Source organism: Hemicordylus capensis, chromosome 2 (genome assembly GCF_027244095.1).
Source record: "Hemicordylus capensis ecotype Gifberg chromosome 2, rHemCap1.1.pri, whole genome shotgun sequence".
Lineage (NCBI taxonomy): Eukaryota > Metazoa > Chordata > Lepidosauria > Squamata > Cordylidae > Hemicordylus > Hemicordylus capensis.
Genome location: NC_069658.1, coordinates 378045875 through 378068392, shown reverse-complemented (window position 1 = coordinate 378068392; position 22518 = coordinate 378045875). Strand labels below are relative to the sequence as shown.

General features: G+C 44.8%; 1 protein-coding gene across 5 annotated transcripts in view; it reads right to left on the bottom strand.

Annotated features, from left to right (window-relative positions):
* Positions 1–22518, bottom strand: part of EVI5L (ecotropic viral integration site 5 like) — a 92283-nt gene that overhangs the window by 14517 nt on the left and 55248 nt on the right. For 3 of the 5 annotated variants that reach the window (XM_053293794.1, XM_053293795.1, XM_053293793.1), the window contains 5 exons: positions 19670–19730; positions 18990–19043; positions 17891–17923; positions 3341–3481; positions 502–630 (listed from right to left, as the gene is read on the bottom strand). In XM_053293794.1, the coding sequence (XP_053149769.1) occupies positions 502–630; positions 3341–3481; positions 17891–17923; positions 18990–19043; positions 19670–19730 (418 nt within the window). The remainder of the gene's footprint in view (positions 1–501; positions 631–3340; positions 3482–17890; positions 17924–18989; positions 19044–19669; positions 19731–22518) is intronic. The other 2 variants (XM_053293797.1, XM_053293798.1) reach the window with 2 other exon arrangements.

Sequence of the window (22518 nt, the reverse complement as noted above, 5' to 3'; positions counted from 1 at the left end):
AAATGTACATTTTCAAAATAACTCACAGGCTATAGAGCCTCAGACAGTGAATATATCCAGTCACTTCTGATGCAGGGCAGGGTGGGGCAGGGCAGGTGGGGTGGGGTGGAGTTGCTAAAAATGGCTCTCTTCCAAAGGGATGTTTTCTCCAGATTGCACCTTGACAGATAAAATCCATGTTGGATCAAGTTTCCCCCAAACACAATTTTTAATAGTTTTTGACAAGATGGGTGAATACTGAGGTAACCTCATGGGTCACAGTCAAAAGAAAAAACAATCATGTAGAAGTGGCCATGAAAAGTAATCTCATGACTTCCTCTTGTTAAAACCCATTGTGTAAATTCAGCTTAGTTTTGTAATTGTCATTTGCATTAGCAATATGAAGTGATTTGTATTAGAGAACCCAGTCTTCTTAGGTTTGGACCAGTTTTGTCCCTGCTAGCTTCAGTTACTGCTGCCTGTCTCCTTCTTAGAGAAACCTGTTTCCATCCTGGCCCTCACCTTCTCCATGTCCAGCACTTTATCCTGCATCTCCTTCAGGGCACTCAGGGTCTCCGATTCCCTCAGGCGTGACTGCTCTAGCTCTGTTTCCAGGTGATTCACAAACTCCTCAGAGAAGCGGGGATTTCCCTGCAAGAAACAAAAGACATTCATAAAAAATACAGTTCCTAGACATGCTGCTCCCACTGCAACTAGGAGATGTGCAATTAGCAGGACCAAAGGAGAGATGGCATGGGAGGCCTGTGAACCGTCAGGCTTCAGTGGTTTGGGTCGTCTTTGTACTGAAATGCAACTATGGGGTGGGTGGGGGCAGGGGCGTATCTAGGGGTAGGGCAGGCAGGGCACGTGCCCTGGGTGCCACTTGAAGGGGGGCACCATTTTGTAAAATTATTTTTTTTTTAAAAAATGGCTGCCAAAAACAAAATGGCCACTGTGCATGCTCAAATGGCCTCTGTGAGGCCCTAGGTCATGCCAGGCCTTGCAGAGGGCATTTGAGCATGTGCGGTGGCCATTTTGTTTTCAGTGGCCATTAAAAAAAAAGATTTTTAAAAATGGCCACTGCACATGCTCAAATGGTCCCTGCGAGGCCCTAGAGGCCACTGGGGGGAGGAGGAACCTTTGCAAACCCCTCAGCCTTTAGGAAGCCCCCCGAAGGGGCTACAGGTAAAAAAATAATAATATATAATATAAGTCACTGTACACATATTCAGATTGGCACTATGTACAGAGAATCAGGGCTTGTGAATACTGAGCTGATGCTTATGAGCTAGGATTGTATTCATTTGCTCTTACTTTGCTTCTTGTGATAAGTGAGTTAAATGTGATGTCTTGCTAATATGGCTATTAATGGTGAATTTGTCTTTGAATCAGTGTGAAATCCTTAATATTAAGGCCCACTGGGAGTTTCTTGCTCTCTTTCTCTCATTTTAACTGTCTTTCTGAAAGACTAGAATATATTCCAAGCAGTGACACAGTTTACTCTGCATATACTTTAATTATTTACAGAGTATCTGGGAAAAGTCAAATTCTCCATTTATTTTAAAACTTATGTAATGATGATGCTACAATACATCTATATATATATTTCTCCTGGGTGTGCCCAGGAGAAATGCGTCCCAGCAGCCCAGCTGATTGGCTGGGCTGCGGGGGCGCCTGATTGGTCCTGGCGCACCCAGGAGAACGGCGGCGGCCATGGCCCGGGAGCCAGGCGGGCCCGGCCGCGGAGTCGAGGCGGCGGGCCTGGCCGGGCCCGGCCGCGGAGTCGAGGCGGCGGGCCTGGCCTGGCCCGGCGGCACTCTTGGGCCCGGCCGCGGTGATGGGCCCGGCGGCGGCGGCAGCAGCACTCTCCGGCCCGGCGGCGGTGGGGGCACCCTCGGGCCCGGCGGCGGTGGGGGCACCCTCGGGCCCGGCGGCGGTGGGGGCACCCTCGGGCCCGGCGGCGGTGGCACCCTCGGGCCCGGCCGCAGCGGCGGCACCCTCGGGCCCGGCCGTGGAGGTAAGGCGGCGGGCCCGGCCGCAGCGCAGGCGGCGGTGGGCCCGGCCGCACTAGAGGCACAGATGCTCTGTGCCCGGGCCCACTAGTAGTAGAGAATTAGACAGGCACTTCTGTTTAGTTTTCCAAGTACACCTCCACATAGTATTTGGGTATTTCATGAGCCCCAGCATACTGAAATTTGTAGTTTTCCAGCATTTTTTGGTCTGGCTAAGTCCACTGCTAAAATAGTTTTTGAAATATTAAAAGATTAACGAGCCTGACTTGTATTTTTCAGCTGATATTATGGTAAAGTTATCTGAAAGATGGGTGTCAGATGTTTGGACAGGGGACACAATTTCAGTGTTTGCCCTAGGCGCTATTTTCCCTAGATAAGCCTCTGGGTGGGGGGCTGACCCCTTCCCTCTAGGCCAGTTGTATGGGCACAATGGCACTTCCTCCTCTCCGCTACTTTTGCACTCATAAGAGAAAAAAGCAGCTTGGTGAGGGCAATCTTTTAAACTATTTACGCTCAGTCATGAACAAGTAAAATACTCTGAGCCTAGAGCTGATGAGAATTTGTTTGTCTGTTTATGTTTAAGCAAACAATAAAGAATAAAGTAGTTTTCTCTCACTTTTAAACAGATCCCTGAGGCATAACGTCAAGGATCTGGAGCATTTTTCTTCTGAAGCAGCAGTGGTAGTGGCCGGAAAGGAACGGAGAGAAGCCACACCTTAACCGCCTTTTTCAATGGCAATGCGCAAGTGCATGGGTGGAGATAGGGGGTCATATGGAGCTTTAGAAATCCCAATGAGGTGGCTGTGCATGCGCATTGCCCATTGGTGAGAATACCAACAGGATCGTGACAAAGATCTTTGACCTTCCAGCTGTTGCTGGACTACAACTCCTATAATCCCTATTGGCTATTGTGGCAAGAAATGATGGGAGCTGTAGTACCGCAACAGTAGGAGGGCTGAAATTGTGCAACCCTGCTCCATCTGCAGCCCCTCCAACTGCATCTCAGTTTTTGGTTTTTGGTTTAAAAAGAGCGGGTTCACGGGCCTCTCAGGTCACGTGTCATTTGGCCCTCAGTAACACAGAGGCGTCATGTGGCTGGGGCTTGCAGACAAGTATACTACCACACAGACAAGTATACTACCCAGAGTCGATATCTCACTTTCCCAGATCAACTGGTGGTATAAATACAAAAAAGAATGTGAGAATATATACTCATGGAAAGAAAAGAAAGATTAGAAATGGGAGAGGAGAAAGGCTGTGCATTTGCTTCACCTAGTATCAGGAAAGCAAAGCACGAAACCCAGCTAGGCCTTCATTGCCCTCCTCCACTGGCAGTGTCACTCCATCACCTGCTGGTCTTGCAGTTGCCGGATAGTGCTCTGGGCCTTCTGCAAGCTCTCTGTGGCTGAGCAGCACTGTTGCCTCACCACGGCCAGCTCCCGCTTGATGATATAGTTCTCTTCAGCCTCCTGCGCACGGGTGACTTGACCCTGAAAAGGAGAGACACTACTAGACCCCATTATCTCAAGCAAAGTGCATCGAGAAGAGGTTCTTCTTTTGATCGAAGGAAGGATGCCTTTGACTGCTAGTGGGCCACTTACAACATCAAGGTTTCTGACTTCTGGGTGAATTATCATCCAGGTCTCCCAAAGGCATTGCTCGAATACCAGACAGATGCAGAGAGGACGGTGAAAGCAGGCTTTATCACCTGTTTTTATTTTTTCTGACTGGGGATGACTGAAGGTGATTCAGGTTTTCAGAGCTATCTGCTCTGCACCCAAGTGGGAACCTTGTTCACTTGAAAGTATCCCCATATCAAACTCATAGGAATGAATGGTACCTTATATAACACTGATATAAAGATAGCGCCTCGTGAGAATGCTGAGCTAGAATACTTCTCCCCAATAGACTATGCTTTGAATGGGAGGGTTTGCTGCAGGGGGTGTTTTCAAATGAGCAGTCCCTCAATCATTAATCCAAGGGATGCTAAGCACACTCAAACCTTCTCTGGTTTGCAATCCTTTGCACACTCTCCTGTCATCTCTCAGGCTGCCTCTACTGAGTAGCTGTTAGCTTCTCTTCCTTCCAATATCAATTCTCCCTGAGCTTTGCACATATCACATTTGGCTTTGTGCTTCTCTTAAAGATCCCCTTTCCTTCAGATATGCAAAATGGACGGATCCGAGGACTAATCTGTGTTGTTGCTTGGCTGCGAGCAGAGCCCGCCCCCCCCCGCCTGCCCACCTTTTTTCTTCTTCTTTTCCTGGTGATGTTAATTTGGGGCAGGGCTTCCAGCCAGAGAAAATCACAAAGAAGACAACACTAATGGGGTAAATATGAGGGGGAATTGTGATGGGGGAGAAGGAAAAGATGAAAGAAGAGTAGAAGGAAAAATACTTTCCTCTGTGTTGCCTCTCATCTCTTTTTGCTTCTCTAACAATTTGAGCTAAGGTATAAGGCTTTTTATGTTTCTGTGTTCCAGTTGATGTCTACTGCCTCTCCTGAAGGTTTTCCATCACTAGAAGCAAGCATGCACCCCACCCCACCCCCAACTTTTTGTAGTACCATTTATCCCTATGAAGTTTTACTCTAGAATGTCACCCCCCGCCCTGTGTCCTGCTTTTGATATGCTCTTGCTAAACTATCATCTGACAAATTTATAGCAAAGGTTTTTTTTCCCCAAAACCAATTTCCTCAAAAGTCTTTAAAATAGCTAAACTGGTGTCAGAAAATACTGCTTGCTCCTCTCTTTCTAAATAATATTGCTTTTTTCAAAAAAAGAGAGAGACACTGAATTGCTCTTGAGGCTTGTTTTTTGATATCCCTAGTGTAGCCTCTCTTTTTGTTTTAAAAAGAAAATTGTATACCAATTACTTTCCAGTTCTGTTTTGTTTTACAAACCTACAGTTAGTAATTGCTCCAGAATACAGTACCATGAGTTTCTGCATGTAATGTTATAGTTTTAGTGAAGTGTTTCTTTATTCATTTTTACTTGTGTAGTGATCAGCATCCCCTCCCCCTAAAGAGTTAACAGGGAGTGAACCCTTGTCTTGACTGACACACTGGTGAACTCCAGGGCAGCCAATCAGTACACCAGGTGGGTGGAACCTAGAGAGTGGTTGCTGGAAATTCTGAGAACAAGAAGGGTGGTCTTTATTAGAGAGAAGCATGTGCGGAAAGGCTTAGTGAGGGGCATGGGGATTTTGCTCCCTCATGGTCAAAGTCAGCATGAGGTTTCTCACATGGAATAACAGCAGATCCTTGGGAGACAGGATTGCAGGAAGCTTGATTCTCATCAGGTGTTGGGCGAATTTTTGAAGGAAAGGGGGATTCAGGATAGGCGACAGTTTGTTAGTCAGATTTTGTGTTAGAAACTTATATTTCTTTGTGTGTGTGCTTTGCATATTCCTGATAATTTTCTATTATTGTTTACCTGCAACCTAATTAAAATAAGATACACTAGCCTATGCTCAACCCACCTAAGGCACTGCAAAAGACTCTGTAAACTTTTAAGTGTGCCTAAATGGAAACTGCAACTGAAGCCTAAGACAACCTATTTTTGTAATCTACTAAATATTTTTGAATATATCTAAAACTAAAAGCCTCAGACGGAAGCAGTCTGTAGTAACAGAATAAAACTTTTTTCTTTTTTTTCTTTTTACAAGCCTCTCAGAGTTAGTTTTTAATTCAGGAAAAAGAGGGGCAGAAAAGGGGATTTCTGTAGTGCAAAGGCGTCCTCAAGCACTCAGTAGCTATGAGTTTTTTCCTCATCCCATGTAGGCATACACATGGAAGGTTTGGGGGTTGTTGTTTTTGGATTTTTTTGGTATTTGCCCAATACCCAGTTACAGAGGGACCTTGGATTAAAGCACCCAATCCACTGGTCTGATTCTCTATGAGCTTTAGGATGCTTGGTGGCAGCATTTTAAATCTACCAGAAATATAGAAAGGTTTTATGAGAAGCCCACCCAGGCAGCTCAGCAGGGATGACTCAGCATTTCTTGTCCCCCACGTGAGCTAGCTCTGAGACAAAGGCTTTTATCAATTACAACTTGTATATCCCACTCTTCTTCTGAGGAGCCCAGAGTAGTGTACATGGTTATGTTTATTCTCACAACAACCCTGTGAGGTAGATTGGGTTTAGAGATTAGTGAGTGGCCCAGAATCCCCTAGGGAGTTTCATGGCTGAACGGGATTTTTGAACTTGGGTCTCCCCAATCCTAGTTCAACACTGTAACCTTTCTCAGGGTTGCATGTATGTGTTTATTATTATTACACTTTTAAAGTATTCATTCTTTTATCTGCCTCACTTGTGAAATATTGTGTAGCAGGTTAACATGTACTTAAATTTATTTTGTGACAAAGACATGGGGGACAGGGAAGGAGATGAAAGTAGGGGAGCATTTTCAAATCTTGTCCCCAGGCTCACTCCATCCTTCTGTTGAGTCAAACCCTTACTCCATCTAGCTCTTGGAGTCCTGCTGCCAGTCAGTGTAGACAATGCTCATTCAGTCTACTCTGACTGGTAGCAGCTCTCCAAGGTTTCAGTCAGGAATCGTTCCCAGCCCTACCTGAAGAGGCTGCCAGGAACTGCACCTGGGACCTTCTGAATGCAAAGCAGACAATCCATGTTCTTTTAACTAGTTCCAATCTTAATTGTGACGCTGCCTTTTAAAAGGATCCTTTTGTTTTTAAAATGGTGGCTTGGATATTGCATGGTACCTACAATATGTGATGGAAAAGATGAAAGATTCAGTGGGTTAGGAAGTAAATAAGTGATATTTGGAGGACCTTTGTGTGTTTCATATATGTGCAGTTATATTCGGATTTCCTGGAAGTACTGGATGTGTTTCTGTTTAAAAATGAATGCATGTACAACCACTTAAAGTGAACATGGGTACAAATGTGGGAATCAAATTTGTGAATACAGTTCTTCTATTGGCATACACTGTACAAAGATTGCACATGCAGTAATTAGGGCTCCTGACAGCTGAGAATCTGCATATGTGCACTAAGAGCATTGCACCTCCACTTGGTGGGGGTGTGTGCCCTCAATTTTATTTTATTTTAGATGAATTCTTGCAATTGTCCTATTCAGATCATGCTGCACCACTGCCTGGCATGCCCTACTGTGGTGGGTTCAAGCCCATGCAAGCTCTATCATGCCTCTCAACAGCACATTGGTCGCCTACCACCCCCTCAGGCCCTTCCACCTCCAAAGCAACCTATGCAAGTTCTGTTCAGTAACTTGCACATCTTGCAGCTGAAGATTGTATCATGTTTTAAAGAAGAAGAACTAGACTTCAGTGCTCCTAGGCTATTTGGAAGAGAGGGAAGTAACTCTGTTGCAAGGAAAAGGAGAAAACTCCAAGATTTCTGGGTTCTCCTCATCTTTATAATAAGACTTTATTACACCCTTTATAATGAGAAGACCGAAGTAGTAAGAAAATGTTAATTCCTAGAAATTGGGCTCTGTGATATTTATATGCCTTCTGTCAGCATAAGATGTGAAAATGTAACATTACAGGTATTTGTCTTCACACAGAATCTACAGGATAGGGTCAGTAATAATAAAACATACTATGAATATACAGAACATTTGTCCAGATATCCAAAGTGATTTGCACAAAGTCCCAAGGAACCAGCAGCAGAACAGGAAATAAATGACAGAGGAATGTGCAGCCATAAAATCATCCTTTGGTCACCATCATGGGAGACTAACATCCACTAACCACTAGATCCACTCCTTTCCCAAACTGGGCATTGAAATGTCAGACTGATGACTTGCAGCTTGTTTTCTTTAACCATCAAATATTGATGGCTAAGAAAGGCAGCTGCAAGTCACAACTCTGTAGTTTTCAGACCCAGTTTGGGAAAGGAGTGGATCTAGTGGTTAGTGGAGGAGGGAGGGCCTAAAAGATGCATACTGGCCCTATTTCAACTTATTTCAAGTTTTTGGAGGAGAATAGGTTCCAGAGGGATAGAGTAATAGAACCAAGAAACATGCATCTGGTCTTTCCCTGCAAGGAAAAAAATGCAGCATTTTTAGAGAAAGGCTGAAAGTGTCTCGGGTTTGAATCACAGCTGGGAAAGACAGCCTCACAAAGTCTAATAACTCAGATACATTTAGGCACAAGGATGGCAGTATGGGACAGTTTACACAGTTGCCCTATAAATGCCGTTCATGTGCAGCAGTTGCTCGCCATGCAGAAAGACCATAACTTGAAAAGCAGCATAATAGACTTTTATTTTTTGAAGTATTAGCATGCATGGCAGTGCATTCTGGAGTCTCATCCAGTAAATGAGCAGAATGGGACTTCAGCTCCCCAAAGCAGAGCTTGTTCTTCAGCTTTCTCAGGTACATTTAGAATCCCACCAGGTTCCACTACATCTATCTTTTATATGCTACTTCTGGATCCTGCCTTTTCTCCAAGGAGCTCAAAGCAGCAATTTTAGCCTAAAATATATCATTGGATGTCTGAGAGGCACTGACTTGCTCAAGGGCACTGAGTAGAGGTTCACAAACAGATGGGGATTTTAACCTCCTTCCCACGTCCATATCCTTCACTTCAGTGGCTGTACCTCTCTGTCCTTTCAATAATCCCATCTGCATTCTGCAAAGTCCTTCCTCACCCAAATCTTTTCTTACTTTAAAAGGCTCAGGGTAGCTCTCCTGTCAGATCTAATAAGCAACCCACTTGGAGATTGTCTAGGACCCATCAGAAGCGCTCAGCAATTTCCAAACTCCGGTAAACTATGTACTTTTCCAAGCTCACAAAACTGACCCACGCTGTCATGGGAAAGGATAAGACAGGATATGTGCGGGACCTTTGTGACAGGGATGTGGGTAAACACGGGGAGATCCACTGTCCCATACTGCCAACAGAATAGGAAGGAGGTCCCTACCTGTTATGTTGTCACTGACACTACCTGACTCCCTTATCCTTTCAAGCCCAATACCAAGAAATACATTGGCTAGGAGAGGGATGGGAGAGTTCTGCAACCCGGTGCCAAGTCTAAGACTCATCTTATGGTCCCTCTAATGACACAGTTGCAACACTCTCCCAAAGACTTAAACTAAGCTTCAGTTCCACAATCTGAGCTGCCACTTTGTGTCATCATGACTGCCATGATTTGCTATTTGTATGGATGAAATACATTGTGCGCTCAGTGTTTCCCCCCTTTGTTGTACATGCACCAAGGAAAATTCCTGACGGTCTCCAAGTTGCCAGAAAGTCTCTTTCCCATCTTGACCACTTTGGCCTCTGACCCAAGAAAGGCTAAGCTCCATACCCAAACATGTGACATCAGGAGGAAAGCTAGCTTCTAGATGGATCAGAAGTGCTGCATCATGCAAATATAGGAACACAGGAAGCTGCCATATACTGAGTCAGATCATTGGTCCATCTTGCTCAGTATTGTCTACACAGACTGGCAGTGACTTCTCCAAGGTTGCAGGCAGGAATCTCTCTCAGCCCTATCTTGGAGATGCCAGGGAGGGAACTTGGAACCTAGATGCTCTTCCCAGAGCTGCTCCATCCCCTAAGGGGAATGTCTTACAGTGCTCACACATCAAGTCTCCCATTCATAGGCAACCAGGGTGGACCCTGCTTAGCTAAGGGGACAAGTCATGCTTGCTACCACAAGACCAGCTCTCTTCCTGGTCTTGAACCACTGTAAGCTGCGTCCAGACAGGTGACACACCTGAGCAAGAATTCCTTGCATACCTAAGGAGGCCAGAGTTCCAGGCAAAACTAACCAGGGTCTTGAATGAGGTTGTTCCTGAGAACCATAACAGCCTCACACTACCATGCAATCAAGACAAATGTGCAGGAGGATAATGACATTTGGTACAAGAGGCCCTTTTGTTCTGGGATCCACCTGAATAAAAACAGTCCCATAAGCACATCTGCTTCAGATTCTGCACTGGAACCTTCTCCTTTATATTTCTAAGTGTTCTTGCCTTTGCAACTTTATAGAGGAAGAAAACCCCATAAAAAGTTTTTGCTCCTAAACCTTGGTGCAGAAGTTTTTGTTGTGAGAAATTGAAGACACACACTGCCCTCTACTGCTCAGAATTCTGCCTAGCCAGGTATAAATGGTGCACTCAAACCTTTGACCCTTAAGATGAATCACTGGACGGCGGAGTCCATAAATTGGAATACAGGACCATGGGGTCAAGAACTGATGGGCTCACATTGCTATCCTTGTGTGGGCTTGCTATAGGGAGACCTGCACAAGACTAGCCTGGTCATTCTTGGAAGTAAGAATCCTTGGGTCACTCCCAACATGGACTTGCTACCGGCGAATCCCTGAACCTGGCTGCCTGAGAGCCCTTTGGGCTTTGAAGCAGAAGGTTTGTACCCTGGAATGGAACCACTGAGGTGGGGTCACTGCCTATGTAGACTTGTAGCAGGCTAACCCCTGCACCTGACTGCCTGAGAAGAGCTAGCGCTCCCTTGGCCAAGCTGGGGCAGGGGAAGTGCCACTGCTACTGGAGCTTGGTGCCAAGCCAGCACCCACGTGTTGTTCCTCATCTGCCACGCTGGCAGAACCTTTGCAGTTGGGACCCCTGAATCTCCCCCCGGTGAGATCGGTCTCCTTTTGGCTCATGAGATAGCAGATTAAGAACGAAAAGGGGGGGGGGGAGACAGCAGATTAAGAAAAAGTATTAAAGTTGCTCTTTACTTTCTATGTTCTCTGTTTTTCCATTTGCACTCTCCAAAAGCTATTTTCTTGTCTCCCCTTCCTTTTCATTTCCTGGGAACTGTCTGCACTCCCTGCAGAACCAGGATTGTGCCAAGGTTGCCAACTAACACATTTTACATTTGCTTTACCAAAATAAAAATTGTCTTGTTTTCAAAAGTTTCACTTCCAAATTTGTTGCTCTTCTGAAGAACCTTGCTCTTCTGTTTGTTGCTCTTCTGAAGAATGTTGCCTTGCCTCCCCCTAGACTTTTGGCATTCCAGCTGTTGTTGACCGCCAACGGCCATCACCCCCGGCCACAACTTATTAGAGCTAGTGGTGATGGGAGCTGAAGCTCAACAACAGCTGGAGGGCCAAAGATCGCCTACCTCTGGCCTAGACTGTAGTCCATGTTATCCATTCTTGCAAGTTTGGTTTTTGAGTAACTTGCCTCAGTTGAGTCTAAAAGCATAAATATATTTGTGGGTAGAGTACATGGATGCGAGCAAGCATGCAAACATCCATTAGCAGGAAAGAGGAGCTAAACTGCTCATGCTGCAACCATTATTTCCAACGGCAGTGGTGGTGTCTGAGTCGTAGAAGTGCCAGGGGACCAAGGCATACCAGATCATAGATGTGAAGAGTCTATGAGAGTGAGTGAGTCAGCAGTTCCTGAGTACCACCTGCCCAGACTAGCCATACAGGTGGCAGGCCCACCACTGGTGGGGTGACACCAAAGGAGGTTGCCCCTTTGCGGGAGTCACTCTAGGGGATAGCAAGGGTGAGGCCTCTGGGCCCAGGAACTTGTCAGATTCTGTGTGTGGTAGTGGTGGGTGGTTATTTTATATTTTGGCTTCTGTTGTTTTAAGTCTTGGGTGAGATTGTTTTATAACGTGTCTGGGTTTGTCATCTGGAGATGGGGAGATAGGGGGTGTATCCACTGATTATAGGGTGGCTATTCCAGTGATGGTGGTGAACATTTATTTATTTATTCAATTTCTATACGGCCCTTCCAAAATGGCTCAGGGCAAAGTAACGGTGGCAAGTCAACAGGCTGTAACAGGGGAAGGAAAATGAGAAGTCTCCTAGCTGTTTTCCCTTCCAGCTGTCTTGCCAGTTCTTTGACTTTGGGAAGTAGTGCCAACCACACACAGAGCCTCACCTTGCTCCTTTGTAATGCCAGGTTGGTCCAGAATAAATCAGAAATCATTCTTGATCTGATTCTAGATGAAGGGGTCAACCTGGTATGTATCACAGAGATTTGGTTGTGGGAGGCTGGTGTCCCATGCTGGTCCCAGCTTCTTCCTCCAGGGAACTCTGTAGGCGGGGAGCTGGAGTGGCTTTGGTCTATAAGAATAACATTCCCCTTACCAGGATCCCGGTTGAAGTGTCTGACCATATCAAATGTGTGTACTTAAGTTTGGGGACCAAGAATAGACTGAGACTTCTGTTGGGGTACCAATCACTGTGTTGCCCAACAGAATCCCTAACTGAGCTGACAGACTTGGTTTCAGGCTTGGCATCTGAGTCCCCCCAGGCTTGTGCTGGTAGTGGGCTTCAATGTTCATTTCAGGACCAATTTGTCCAGGACAGCTGAGGAGTTCATAGTGGCCATGGCAATCATGGGTCTATCTCAAGTGGCCTCAGGACCAACACACATTGCTGGTCACATTCTTGGTCTTTCACTCTGATCAGGGTGGTGTTCTGTGGGTGGGGACTCCTGTAATTTCCCCATTGTCATGGACAGACCACCATCCGGTTAAGGTTAGACTCACAATCACATCCCACCTCTGCAGGGGTGAGGGGCCTTATTAGGATGGTCTACCTGAGAAGGTTATTGGATCCAATATGATTCCAAGAAGGCCTTGGAAGGATTTAGTTTTGGCTCTGCTCTGGTGAAGAACTGGAACAGCAAACTCACCAAGGCAGTAGACATGATCGCTTCTAAGTGCCCTGTCTGACCCATATCAAAACTGGTCCATTGATATATGGAAGATCTATGGGGGCTGAAGCAGCAAGGTTGATGACTAGAGTGCAAGTGGAGAAAGACTAGACTTGAATCTGACACATTACAACACAGAGCACATTTGAAGATCTATGCTCAGGTGATATGTGCAGCAAATAAGTGAGTCTTTTCTGCCCATATTGCATCCGCAAGTGCACACCTAGTGGAATTGTTCAGGGTTGTGAGAGGGTTAGTGCGTGCCCCTTCTCCCTTGAATCAGAATTTGGAACCATCAGGATAAGGCATTATCTCCCTACATGCCTGCCTGGAGGCAGTGATAAGCTGGATGAGCGATAAACTGAGACTGAATCCAGATAAGACAGAGGTACTTATTGTGTGGGGCCAGAACTCAGAAGAGGATTTTGATCTGCCAGTTTTGGATGGGGTCACACTTCCCCAGAAGGAACAGGTACGCAATCTGGGGGTGCTTCTGGATCCAAACCTCTCCCTCGTGTCCCAGATTGAGGCAGTGGCCAGAGGTGCTTTCCATCAGCTTTGGCTGATATGCCAGCTGCATCCATTTCTGAAGATAAACGACCTCAGAACAGCGGTAAATCCGCTGGTAACCTCCATACTTGACTACTCAATGTGCTCTTCGTACGTAGTCCAGAAACTGCAGTTGGTACAGAATACAGCAGCCAGATTGGTCTCTGAGTCATATCAGAGAGACCATATTACTCCTGATTTGAAAGAGCTACACTGGCGGCTGCTAAGTTTCCAGGCAAAATACAAGGTGCTGGTTATAACCTATAAAGCCCTAAACAGTTTAGGCCTTGGGTAATTCATGAACCCCTCCCTCACCCATTGAGACCAATCTGGAGAGGTTCGTCTGCAGTTGCCATTAGGGATGTGCACAAACCTGTTCGGAAGCCCATTTACGGGCCTCTGAACAGGTTTGAACACTGGCCGATTAGAACGTTCAGCGGTGGTGGGGGGTAGGTCTTTAAGGGCATGGGGTCTATTCCTAGGCCTGATCTATGCAGTCTTTTTAAACCCACACACAATTCTGAGGAGGAATGAACAGACACATTTTGTTCACACCACTCAGAGATACATATTACTAAGAGCAGTCATTTCTAAGAATATGCAGAATACAGTAAAAGCATCTGTTACATGGTGGTGTGATTATGGATGTGCATTCTTCTGCAAAATAATCACCTCCCCTGTTGTATGTTATACCAGGAATACAAACACAGTAGGCAGCATTTAGACTAAATATTGGCCTTGCATCCTCCAGCCCCCAGGGACGTTTTCAGGGAGGAAGAGATCAGGAAGAGTCAGGGTAGGTGAAGTGTTTCAACTTGAGGGCAGCATTTTTCACATACAGGTGAAACTCGGAAAATTAGAATATCGTGCAAAAGTCCATTAATTTCAGTAATGCAAATTAAAAGGTGAAACTGATATATGAGACAGACGCATTACATGGAAAGCGAGATAAGTCAAGCCTTAATTTGTTATAATTGTGATGACCATGGCGTACAGCTCATGAAAACCCCAAATCCACAATCTCAGAAAATTAGAATATTACATGGAACCAAGAAGACAAGGATTGAAGAATAGAACAATATTGGACATCTGAAAAGTATACAGTGTACTGTGCTTGATTGGCCAGCAAACTCGCCTGACCTGACCCCATAGAGAATCTATGGGGCATTGCCAAGAGCAGGATGAGAGACATGAGACCAAACAATGCAGAATTGCTGAAGGCCGCTAATGAAGCATCCTGGTCTTCCATAATACCTCATCAGTGCCACAGGCTGATAGCACCCATGCCACGCCGCATTGAGGCAGTAATTGCTGCAAAAGGGGCCCAAACCAAGTACTGAATACATATGCATGCTTATACTTTTCAGAGGTCCGATATTGTTCTATTCTTCAATCCTTGTCTTCTTGGTTCCATGTAATATTCTAATTTTCTGAGATTGTGGATTTGGGGTTTTCATGAGCTGTATGCCATGATCATCACAATTATAACAAATTAAGGCTTGACTTATCTCGCTTTGCATGTAATGCATCTGTCTCATATATCAGTTTCACCTTTTAATTTGCATTACTAAAATTAATGGACTTTTGCACGATATTCTAATTTTCCGAGTTTCACCTGTAGCAAGGGTAGTTGCAGATTCTACTCATCATCAGATCACGGAAGTGTTGGCAAGATGGAAGAATATACCCTACTGAAAATGCTACTGGGGAATAGCACCTCCACCTAAACTGCATTCTATCCATGCATGAATTGAGGGATTTCTATACTATCCCTACCCCACACAAACTGTAGGAATGCGGAGTCACGAATTGTTATAGGCTGAGATGAAACAGGAAGAGTGGTGCTTTTTGCAAAATCTGGTCCCACACAGTGACATACTCTTTCTGGTCATTGAGGAGCTGTTTTTTTGGCCACCCCATTCCTCCACCCAGACAATGATTTCTCTATAAAGGTAATGTTTACTTCCTTCCACCCTTAATTCAGGCAGCTCATGGCCCCCTGCACTCAGCTTCAGACAGCAGAAACACCCTATGTGAGTCCTTCTACAGTCCTGTCCAGCTGCTACAGCAGTGTTTTCCTCCTCTTCAAACTGGCCTTCAGGTTAGCTACACACTATTACTTGCTTGAGTTGACTTCATGACATCACTGAGATCAAACCAAGTTAATTCAGAAAGGGCCTATACATTTGTCCTCCATGACACCATCCATTTACATAGCTGATTGGATTAAATTATGTCACCATTTCTAGGATGAAGGCAGATGTAAAACAAGAATAGGACACTGAAGTAGTAGCCAGTGGAGCCTGCAAAGCACTGAACAGGATAAGCTGGAGGAATTCTTGCAAAATGTTTCAGTCCCACCTCACTCCATTTTTGTGCCAAATGTATTTGCTGGAGAACATTTGACTCAACATAGTATTTCATGATTGCCAATTTCTACAAATTGGGGGGGGAAGTCTAGATAATACAGACATCTCTCACAGTTTCGGAATTAAATCACAGATGCAGAGGTATATGTGAAATAGGACAATAAGATCATCCATGAGGGTTCTTGGCAAAAGATGCTGGAGTCTGATTAATCCACAGATAGGAAAGTGCTGCTCTTGTTTTTTGATCATATTAAAGGACGTCAGTCTTCAGCGAATTCTAGAGTAAAGTAAAGTTGTGCCATCGAGTCGGTGTCAACTCCTGGCGACCACAGAGCCATGTGGCTTTCTTTGGTAGAATACAGAAGGGGTTTACTATTGTCACCTCGCACAATGATTTTTGCATCTTCCTTTCAGCCTCTTCCTGTATCGCTGCTGCCCAATACAGATATTTCCCATAGTCTGCGAAACATACCAGCGGGGATTTGAACCAGCAACCTTTTGTTCCCTAGGCAAGTTACTTCCCCACTGAGCCATTAGATGACTCAGTGAATTCTACCTCTACTTTTAAAAAAACCACCTATGCCAATTCCCTCTCCATCATAACCTACACCAACTAGCGTGTGCCTGTCGAGTTCTGGTAATTTCTTCATAAGGATAGTCTGCTAATTTTTATATATTTACTTATTCTATCATAGACCACAGAGTTTCAGCACAAGCCTATATATGTCTACTCAGAATTCAGTCCAACTTTATTCAATGGGACTGTTTCCCAAGTAACTGAGTAGACCCACTGCCTTAGACACAAGTCAACATGCTGAGTATTGTGTTGCTGGAGACGTAGCTTTCTCCACCAATGAAAAGAGGGAACTTTCTCCAATTAATCTCAGTGCTCCTAAGCTACAAGGGTAAATAGGAATGAGGACAGACTGTTCCAGGATTGCACATTCTGACAGCAATTCGTATTAAGAAAGCCCTCTTATTCCTCGGCAAGAGAGCAGCTTTTGGGGGGGTTAAAGGTCACAAGTAGTGAGACTAACATATTTTGAGCAGAGCTCTACAGCGAAGTCAGGCCATGGCATTTTTCTCATACAGTGCCCATATGAAGGAGCTCTGTTCAAACTGTATATCTACTTGGATAACCTGCCTCTTGTGCTATTTCTAGGAATTGCCACATTAATGCTGGCCTCAGAATTTTCCTTATGTTCTGGACAGACATGGAGCCTCACACCACTGCACTTTAGTTCTGGGGAAGGGAGTATTTAGGAGCTGCTTCTCTGCATATAGGCATTTGAGGGGACATACAAGATATGTTATGCATTTTGAAAACGAAGCTGCATTCAAGTAGATATTGCGGTTCTACATAACCCACTTGAGAAATCTAAGCAAGCAATGTAGCGAAGCAGTTTGCTTAAGCCATGCAAAAGATGCATTTGAAGCATTTTTCAGAATCAGAATCTTTAATAAATAAAAAGGAGAATATATATGAATGATTCCATGTCCTGTCTCACAAAATTCAGATGGAGACGTTGCGTTGAGGTGTGTGTAAATAATGATTTTGAATCCTTTCAACAAATGCAGCATGAATAATGGTATTTTGGAAGAAATTAATCTTTTGATTAAAAAATGGTACTAGGCAGAGACTTTCTGAGATCTGCTTTCTCAGCTCAGCATTGCAGATTAATTTTAATAAGAACTTCCAGCTATGCTCCTGCAGCATTAATAAAGCCTTTCCTCTTTCTGGGCCTATGCAGAATTCAGAACCATTCACTCTTAAGGCAAACATAAGCTTTCTATGGAGGGAGAACTTCACATGGGAAGTCACATGAAAATGACGTCAACCATGACTATGTCCTCTTTAGTGATGCTCAGCTGAAAGATACACCATCATGGCATGCTTCTTCCTTCTCCCGCACGATAAAACTGGAGTAGTAGTCTAGAGTTGCACATTTGCAGAAGTCTTTACAGTGCTGAATCACAGCCAGTCAGAGCATACGTTACTTCAATACTGAGCCTGTCAAGAGCGCGAAACTCTCATCCTGTAGATGTCAGTACTGTTTTAGCTACAGGCCGATTACTTGACAGTAGTATATTTTGCTGTACAAACAGAAAATACTGTAGTTGCATCAACATGAAAAGACTGAATAGACAAAATGTGCATAGGATCTGAGTGCACCTGGAAAAGGTTACATGAGGTTCAAGAACCAAATATGGGAGTGTTAGGCTGAACTCTTCTGGATGGAAGTGCCAAGTAAACTCAAACACTGTACAAAGACAAGGTTGCAAGTGGCCTTGCTGGACTGGGGTGAAATGGAATACCAAGAGGAGAGCTGGAAATAAAAAAGGTTGTACCATACCTGGATCAATCTATCTGCCAAAGCAGCACTCTCCTACAGGAGACCCAGGAGGAGATCCAGACAAGGAAGGAAGGAAAGGAAAGAAAAAGATACAACAGCAAGGTCACACCAGCACTCTACTCATAGCTAGAAGCACAGAAGAGAAGACACAAAGATCCCAACAGAGCCCAAGAAGACAGCTTCCATGCCAGAGCAGTCCCAAATTTGCAATATGCAGTTTCCATGTATGGCGATAGCTGGGTAGTTTACAAATACATCTGTTCATAAAGGTAAACAAATATGGATTCCATCAAGAACATCTTGCCATATATTAAATTTGCTTCAATCCTACAGTCTCTACAGCAGCATATAATTTAATTTGAGTGCCTATTATACCAATAGAAGAGATTTCTCTACACTTCAGAAGTCACACATGTTGCCTGAAGATTTTGGGAAGGTGCAGATATTGCAATTCTCCCATTAGCAGGAAGCAGCAGGACTTCCTGGAAGAGACGCCTATGACCAAGCGTCCAAGGTCTATTACAGGCAGCTCTCAGCATGACTATGTCCACAATACTTCAAAATGTGGCGAAGGATTTAACACAAAAACAATGTCATTTGAGGTATATGGCACAGCATGGCTGAAAAACCAGCTGTAAAGATTCAACTGCTGCACAATCAAATCAACCACAAAGCAAGATAAATTGTTTGGAGTGTCCAGAAAGTCTCCGTTACTTCTGTTCAAGCTACCATGTTGAGCCATTTGACTTGATATAGTTTTGTCTGAAGTTTTTGCAGATTACTTTTTCTATCTTAAGGAGTCCAGGCAGCATATCACTAGGATTTAACCTCTTCATCATGACCAGCAGAGGCAGGGTTAGAGAGCTGCATCGCATGGCCTTGAGAACACACTTTATCCGTTTCTCTTGGGAGTGGGGCTCTAGAGGCAAATTCCCACAGCAGCCCCCATGAGAATGCACAGCAGAGGCTAATGGCTGGCACTCTGACCGGTGTCTAGAGTCAGCTGGGACAAGTGGCTGAGCAAGGTCTCATTTTTGGTAGCAAAACTAGTCTGGAAGCGGAGGAAGTGAATTCTCATGCGGTTGGGCACACTCCTCACCTTCTCCAGGGTTTCAATTCGCTGTTTCAGAAGCCGGTTCTCAGTACGTAGCCTCTGCAAGCAAGATCAAAATCAGCATGCATTCCAACTTAAGCATGAGCCTTTTAAAATGACAGCCAGCATGGGAAGTTATGTTGAAATCCTGAGCATCAAGTTAGAGCCATCTGCACAACTATCTGCTTGAACAACTAGGAAAGCAGGAGTTATACCACGCAAAAGGCTAGATCTAGAGTTCAGAAAGAGGGAGTGCCTTGCACTTCTAGAACACAGTATCTCAAAGGTCCCAAGGTAAGTCATTTATCATCATCATCATCATCATCATCATCATCAATTCAATTTCTGTTTCTTGCCTGAACTGTGAAAATGGTTATAGGACAGATGAGAGAGCAGTAGACAACCCACAACAGATAAAAGCAAAACATGTCTATATCAGGACTTACAGGCACAGCTATGAAATGGTTATAGGAAACGGAAATTCTCTTTGTGACCTGAACATGAGCTACCTTTTTAATGACAGATCTGAGGACCTGCCTCTGAAGAACCAGGCAATAATGGAAGCACTATCTTGAGAAATGAAGCACAGGGAGCTCCCATAACTAAAAAAAAAACCACCATTGTTTATTGCTGTGATATGCAGAGGACAAGGGTAGGAATGTGCGCAAGAGAAGAGAAAGGCTTACCTTGATTTCAATCTGCTCTTCCATCTCTCTGTTTTTGATTGCAGTGTACTCCTTCTCCAATCTGTAACAGAGGCAGAAGGCAGTTCACCCTGCTTCAATTTACATACCCATTGTATGGGCAAATCTTGAGGGCCAAACCAGATGCGCTGGCAACAGTGCCATGTTAAATCGATTTCTGCTGCAGAGTTCAGTAGAGGGGATTACAATTTAAAAGATAAGGAGCACATGCATGAAGGATGCTTGTCTGTAGTCCCTTCCACAGGCACTTTTCTCCAAGCCAATTTCTGGTGTCAGCCAATGGATTATAGGGAACGGATTGGCCCAAGGACTCTGCTTCCCTCACAGCATACACTTTTTATTCCTTAAGATTGGACACCTCCCCATTCTATGTGAGAGGTGTCTCCCCTTTCACCTCAACATTTAAACACATCAGATGCGACCATTACTACATCTGCCACAGCTACAAATACTTCTCTCTCAGAGGAGCAAAGATTTAGAACAGCTAATGTTGGCATTATATAACCCAGTGTCTTTCCTGATGAGACTTGATTATGTATACAGCTTAGAAGCGATCTACCTTTCGCCTGGCTATGGTAGGGGGCCAGATGCTGACAAGTGAACGTAGTTGTTTGCAACATTTCATAAGTGAACAGGATTCTTAGTTATTTAGAAGTTGAAAGAAAAAAATCTCAGTTAAAATCTAAATACAAATCTAGTATATTCAACCATATCCCTCAATAGGTAGCATTCTGGCCCCAAGGCTCATTTGCTTTCTTCTACTCGACATCTCTGCACGTTCTAGAATCTCTCATGTTGTCCTGTATCTGGTTGCCCGATTAATATTAAAGAGGTTGGCAAGAGCTTTCTTGTCATTCGGTTGTGTGATATTTATGCAGCTTGCTCCAGGAATACCACCCTCATCCTCTTGATATGCAGCTTTGGTGCAACGCATGCACACACACACACCCTACCTCACACACAGAGTTTGGATCTCAGTCCATTAAGACAAAGAGCATCATTTTGTTTGTGTTGTGGCAACATTTTTAACTCTACCCTCATACATGCTATGAAATCAGCTTCACATTGATTCAATTTTGGCAAGGAGTATACATTTTCCAATGTAATCTTTGATACAGTCAGTGCTTTTATTTATGCAAGATTGACTGCACAGGGGTTTCTTGGTAGTCAAGCATTATATTCTCATCAGAAATCCCAAGAAATCCCAGATACTTATTGAACAGAACAACTTGGGATCATAGCTATTAAGACGACAACTTTATGTTAAAGGGTGACAAGTTAAGAGAGAGCAGATTTGGTGGTTTACACTAATTACAAATATTATTTCTCCCCGTTCTATTTGTTTTCCTCCTGATTATACAACTAATCTTGCTGGAGTGGGCTTAGAACAAGCACAATAATTTGATATCTGCACATATACCATGTTTATCCAAATCCAGGACAAGGTTCCCCCCCCAAGTTCTCTGTGTTTAGAAAGTGGAGCAGGGGGCTGTCTTAAATATGCATACCAGGAATCCCTGCTGGAGCAGCTGGTTGTGATGAAGAGAACAGGAGCTGTGTAAACTGCCCTGAGAATTAGCAGCCGCGGCCCCTCAGAGCCAGTGCTCCTCCTTGCCATACCCCTGAGTCCTGGAGAGTGGGCACACGTGCCTAAAGACCTCTTCCTCCTGCCTGGGCACGTGTGTTCTTCTCAGGCATTGCTAACTGTCTCAAAAGGTGAAGGATTGACTCCTTGTCTGCTGTGGCAGAGGAGGGAAATGGGAGAGACTCATAGGCACACTTACTTAGGAGTAAGTATTGCACTCAGTGGGACTGACTCCTGTGCAAACAAAGGGGAGATCAGGTGGAAGGACTTGGATTTGAAGGGTTAGATCAAAACAAAAAAGCTATCAAATCAGATCCATTGATTTCCACAGAGAAAAGGTTAAACGCATCTTTAAAGTTTCAGTCACAGAGACACTTCATTGAAAAGTTAGAAGTAAATCCCACTTGGGAGTAAGCAGCTACAGAGCTTGGAGAAAATAGCAATAGCAATAGCACTAGCACTTACATTTATATACCGCTTTATAGCTAGAGCTCTCTAAGCGGTTTACAATGATTTAGCATATTGCCCCCAACATTCTGGGTACTCATTTTACCGACCTCGGAAGGATGGAAGGCTGAGTCAACCTCGAGCCCCTGGTCAGGATCGAACTTGTAACCTTCTGGTTACAGGGCGGCAGTTTTACCACTGCGCCACCAGGGGCATTTTCACCAAGCTCTGCAGGCTGTGCTTGCTGAAGAGGAAAGCCCACTTAGAGCTCTAACCCTGCCCCGAGCTTTCACCAAGCTCTGCAGCTACTTACTCAGAAGTAAACCTCCGCTGCTAGCAACAAGCAGCAATGCTTCCTCTCCTCCTCCACACTGCACTCCGCTAGCCTCAATAGTCTGGGGCTTGAGAGGACACAGGTAGCAGGAGTGGATGCATGCCTAAGAACATAAGAACAGCCCTGCTGGATCAGGCCCAACGGCCATCTAGTCCAGCATCCTGTTTCGCACAGTGGCCCACCAGATGCCACTGGAAGCCACAGGCAGGAGTTGAGGGCATGCTTTCTCTCCTGCTGTTACTCCCCTGCCACTGGTACTCAGAGGTATCCTGCCTTTGAGGCTGGAGGTGGCCCACAGCCCTCTGACTGGTAGCTATTGATAGACCTCTTCTCCATGCAATGAGCAGAGGGGGATGGAGGATCTGGTTCTGCACCATGGGCAGAAGGGAGGGCCTGGCCGGGCAAGATGAGTCTAGAGACGAGAAAACAAGCATGGAGATGCTGCAGGAGGAGTGGGAACAATCT